Source organism: Nannospalax galili, unplaced genomic scaffold (genome assembly GCF_000622305.1).
Source record: "Nannospalax galili isolate Female #2095 unplaced genomic scaffold, S.galili_v1.0 scaffold158, whole genome shotgun sequence".
NCBI classification, from domain to species: Eukaryota; Metazoa; Chordata; class Mammalia; order Rodentia; family Spalacidae; genus Nannospalax; species Nannospalax galili.
Genome location: NW_008345290.1, coordinates 78,821 through 84,469, shown reverse-complemented (window position 1 = coordinate 84,469; position 5,649 = coordinate 78,821). Strand labels below are relative to the sequence as shown.

Sequence of the window (5,649 nt, the reverse complement as noted above, 5' to 3'; positions counted from 1 at the left end):
ACATGGAAACCCCCCCATTCACAATAGCCTCAAAAAAAAAATCTCAGAATAAACCTGACCAAAGACATTAAAACCTCTACAATGAAAATTTTAAATCTTTATAGAAAGAGATTGAGGAAGACATCAGAAGATGGAGGGACGGGACTGGAGAGATGGTTCAGTGGTTAAGAAGACTGGTTGTTCTTGCAGAAGATGCAGGTTTGAATCCCAGCACCCATATGGCAGCTAGCAACTGTCCGTAATTCCAGTTCCCAGGGATCGGACAGCCTTTTCTGTCCTCTGTGGGCATTGCATGACACAGGTGCACTTACCTACATGCAGGCAATACACGCATACATAAATTTTAAGTCTTTAAAGAAAGAGATTGAGGAAGACCTCAGAAGATGGAAGGACCTCCCATGCTCAAGGATTGGAAGAATTAATATTGTGAAAATGACCATCCTACCAAAAGTCATTTATAGATTCAATGCAATGCCAATCAAAATCCCCATGACGTTTTTCACAGAATTGGAAAAAACTATCCTAAGATTCATATGGAAGCGCAAGAGACCCCGGATAGCCAAAGCAACCCTGAGCACTAAGAGCAATGCTCGGGGGATTACTATACAAGATTTTAAACTGCATTATAGAGCTATAGTCATAAAAACAACATGGTACTGGCACAAAAATAGACTCATAGGTCAATGGAACAAAATTGAAGACCCAAATATGAATACATGCAATTTTAGCCACCTGATATTTGACAAAGGGGCCAAGAACATTCACTGGAGCAAAGTTCAGCAAATGGTGGTGGCAAAACTGGGTTTCTACCTACAGAAGAATGAAACTAAATGCTGATTTTTCACCTTGTACAAAAGTCAACTCCAAATGGATCAAAGACCTTATGTGAAGCCTGAAACTCTGAAACTATTAGAAGAAAACATTGGGAAAAACCTACAAGGTATAGGCGTAGGAAAGGATTTTCTAAACTGGACATCAACTGCCCCAGGAAACAAGGTCAAGAATCAGCAAATGAAACCTCATTAAACTAAAAAAAATCTGTACATCAAAAGAAGCAACCAAGGAAATGAAGAGAAAACACACGGAGTGGGAGAAAATCTTCACCAGGAACATAGAGGTTTATAAAAGATGGGCTAAGGAGCTGAACAGAGAGTTCTCAAAAGAAGAAGTAAAGATGGCTATGAAACATCTTAAAATATGTTCAACATCACTAATAATTAGGGAACTGCAAATTGAAACCACTTTAAGATTTCATCTCACCCCAGTCAGACTGGCTAAGATCAAGAGAACAAATGATACCAAATGCTAGAGAGGATGTGGGTAAAGGGGAACACTCATCCACTGCTGGTGGGGCTGCAAACTGGTTCAACCCCTATGGAAAGCAGTGTGGAAATCTTTTATAAAATCTAAAAATGAACCTACCATTTAACCTGGTTATACCACTCCTTGGCATATATCCAAGGGACTCCTCCTATTTCAGAGACACTTCTACATCTATGTTTGTTGCTGCTCTTTTCACAATAGCTAAGAGATGGAAGCAATCTAAGTGTCCCTCAACTGATGAGTGGATAATGAAAATGTGGTTCATTTATAAGATAGTTTTACTCAGCAGTAAGGAAAGATGAAATCATGAAGTTTGCAAGCAAATGGATGGAACTAAAAACTGTTATACTAAGTGAAGTAACACAGACTCAGAAAAAAAAAACCAAAAAAAAAAAAAAAAACCCAACGTATGTTCTCTCTCATATGTGGATCATAGCACCAAATCTTTAAGTACATATATATCCAGTCATAACTATAGGAACCAGGATAATGGAAAGGAACCAGGGAGTTAAAGGAAAAGAAAGAATCTGAAAGTGAAGAACAGTATGAAACAGGTGTTAATAATGGAGATATGGATAAAAACATACAACTAGCTCAGGGAACATAATATATGTCTAGTCAAGGTTTATCTGAGAACTTTTGGTCTTTGCCCAAGCTTTATCTACATAGCACAAGGTAATTAAAAGTACCAGACAGGTGGAACTAACCTTCTTGGATGTTTAACAGCCATACTTTGAGGCCTATACTAATTTAGTCAGAGGGACTTAAAGGACAGTTTTTGCTCCTTGTCCTCCAAGGTCGACTGAGTTCCAGGGGACTGTGGAGCATCTCTCAAAATGTTCTGTAACTGTTGTGAGTTACATGTACTCTTGATCAAGGAGGCCATGGAGACCCCACCAGATGGACTGGAACCAATGTCTAGTCTAAAAGAGGAAGGTCAACACAGAGGAATCATTTCCTTCATGCTTCCAAGTGAAGCCATCCATGGTTAACCTTTGACTTACCTTCACATAGATAGAACTGGTAAAAGAAAGGAGCCACAGGCTCCTCCTAAGCCCATGTGACCCCTGAGGAGCAGAGCCTCAAATGACCTTAAGAGTAAAAATAAATTTATTTGGGCCAACTGCATGATCTTAAACACCCAAAAGGAAGGTATAACCAAAAATTAAAGGGGCCAATATAATTTTTTAAGAGTCCATATGTATAGCTAAAGGCTACATAACAAGCAACAATGCTAAATAGGAGATACCTTGTTTTGAGCTGTTGGCCAGGGTGGCCCAAGAGACTCCCAGACAGTAACCCAGAATATAACTGGGAAAATGAACAGTAGACCCCAGTCTTATCTAAAGGAATATTGGCAACAGCTTGCTGCTAGATGAGGAAGAGCTGATCTTCCCCAAACAAGGAACTCTAGATAGGCTGACTAGACTCAGCAGATGGATAAACACTGGGGAACAGCTGGGGGCACTGACAACACAGTGGACAGTAACAGGGATGACAGAGTATATGGGTTCCATCAAGGGGGGCATGGGAGGATGTCACATGGGATGTGGGTATATAGATTAATAAGATTGTTTGGAATGTTCTGTATGAAACACACACAAAAAAAATCAATAAATTTAAAAAATGAGTTATATTCAAGGAAGAAGCATAAAAATTTGATGAACCACTGAAGTGGTACTCCAATTGCCTCACCTTTAGTCCCTGTTCAGCATGGAAGAAGCCAGAGCGGTCTGTGTCCCTATTCCCTATTGCCAATTTGGGTAACTCCTTCAGAGGATGGTGTGATAAGAACACGAGGTAGAAACTGGCTAAGCAGTTAGGGTAAAAAGACCCCAAAGAAAAGTAGCCAGTTTCTTGGCTAAAAGTTAAAATGTCCTTGGGCCTGTTAGATACATACTCTGTTCCAAAGGCCAAAAATGTCAAAAGTATATGGGAGTTCTTAGCTAATCCCTAAAAGATTTTAGGGTTAACTCTTCAGAGGGGGGAATGTTGGAGGGGAGGGACTGGGCATGGATTTGATCAAAACACCTTATATGCGTGTATGAAATTCTCAATAAAGTTTTTGTGAAAGTTAAAAAAATTGCTTCATGTTAATTACTAGGTATGAAATACATTACCACTGAAATCTACCTGGTGACTTTATATCCATGCTCAGGTGCCAAGGATCTCAGAAAGTAACCAACTGTGACTAGTAATAATCAGATATATAGAGATTAGAGACGCATGTGCAAACATCTAAGTGTTAGTTGCATTAAAAATGAGCTTTTCTGTATGAAACAGTATATTTTAACAATGAAATGGAGATCTTTTTTAAAGGTTAAAATCTCATTCAATTTTATGTCTCATAGGGTTTATATTGCGTAGAATATTGTATAACTGTATTAATTCCACTGTAAACCTAAAAATTTACAGCCAATTTTGAAAGAGATGCATCTTAGCTCTGGAAATTTTTATTGACTATGTCAGTGCTGTTGTAATGAAATGCTTCTTCTAATTATATGTTTATTAAATAATAGAAAAGAAATGGACAATTTTCCTGTGTGGTTACTGAACCTGATACTGTGTGTGTCATTTCCACGCTCAGCCACAAGATGGCCCCACAAATCAACATTTTCACAGACACCATTTTTCAACTTGTGTGATTTTCTCAGATTTCCTTGTTAGAGTTTAGCATACGACTTTTAAATCGGCATTTAGATGTTGTATTTCTCGGTGGTTACCGTTTTCACCCCTCTATAGATGGCCCTGCTTGAACCGCTGTCCCCCTGCCCTATCTTGGAGTACTGTGGTGCTCCGGGCAGAAGCCGGAAACCGCAGCTCTCATACTCACATTAGGAAAGGCCATTACGAAGTCGTAAGCGTTTGCTTCCTTTGCTGCCTTCTCCACCTCTTCGTCAGTCACACCGTCTCGTCCAAACTTAATATTGTTACTGATGGTGGTGCCGAATAAAACCGGCTCTTGGCTGACCACTCCCACGTGCTCTAGGTAATGCCGCACGTTTAAGGCGTGAATGTCCTTCTCATCCACTGTGATCTGCCAATCCAAAGAGCCAACCAGGCTGTTAGTCTGTTGACTGTCCTGGCTTTATACTGAAAAAAGTGAGAGGTAGTGTATCTCAGCAGAAATTGACTATATTTTGACAAGATGTTTAGGGTATGTATATTGCCAATATTTTTTTTTTCCTGATAGAATGTAAACAACAAACCTTTAGGAAATAATTACTTTAAAATCTCATTAAACCATCTGACTATATCCTCAGATCTACAAATCAAATATTAATAAAGTTGTTAATAAGATATATATATATATATTAGGTATACTAATACCATTCTATAAACACATGTCATCAACTTGTTCTGTTGTTTTAAAATTGAGGGCAGGCGTCTTTAAAGTTCTAGCCTTCTGGGCTAGAGAGATTGCTCAGTGGTTAAGAACACTGACTACTCTTGCAGAGGACCTGGGTTCGATTCTGAGCACCAACATGATGACTAAGAACTGTCCATAACTCCAGTCCTAGGGGATCTGATAAGGTCTTCTGGCTGCCACAGGCATTGCAGGACACGGATGCTCATACATGAAGTCAAGGAGAACACTCATACACATTATAAATAAATAAATAAGAAAATTTAAAGTTCTAGCCTTCTTCTCAAAACTCTGCTCAACCACAAAAGACAAAAGTGTCTTGTAGTCATTGCTATGAATAACAGTGAATAAACAATGCATTCTCCTTAGGTAGCACCAGCTACCCAGCATATTCCAATGACAGAGCCTGGATTTGGCTATTACAGAGTCTCCACTCCCCACAGCTCCAGCATTCATGTGGAAATGGTCAGTCCATGTAGCTCCTCTGCACATGAAATGCTCATCCAGTCATTTATTTGTCAGTATTAGCATAGACTCTGGGTCTACAATAGTAAGACTATGGTCTACAAAGACTATGAAATATAATTGAAATGAAATCAGGCTCTAGGGTAATAGTCTTTAAAAAATAAGTTAATATTGTTAAATCCCCATGACATTTTTCACAGAATTGAAAAAAAAATTCTGAAATTTCATATGGAAGCACAAGAGACCCCGGATAGCTAAAACAACCCTGAGAACTAAGAGCAATGCTGGGGGGATTACTATACCAGATTTTAAGCTCTACTACAGAGCTATAGTCATAAAAACAATATGGTACTGGCATAAAAACAGACCCATAGACCAATGGAACAAAATCGAACACCCAAATATGAGTAATTGCAATTTTAGCCACCTGATATTTGACAAAGGGGCCAAGAACATTAACTGGAGGAAAGACAGCATCTTCAGCAAATGGTGCT

The 5,649-nt window shown here is 38.9% G+C and overlaps 1 protein-coding gene across 1 annotated transcript in view; it reads right to left on the bottom strand.

Annotated features, from left to right (window-relative positions):
* Positions 1–5,649, bottom strand: part of Abcb5 (ATP binding cassette subfamily B member 5) — a gene marked incomplete at its 5' end in the record, with an annotated part of 135,496 nt that overhangs the window by 95,306 nt on the left and 34,541 nt on the right. The window contains 1 exon segment of the mRNA XM_008841543.1: positions 4,157–4,360. Coding sequence (XP_008839765.1) covers positions 4,157–4,360 — 204 coding nt within the window.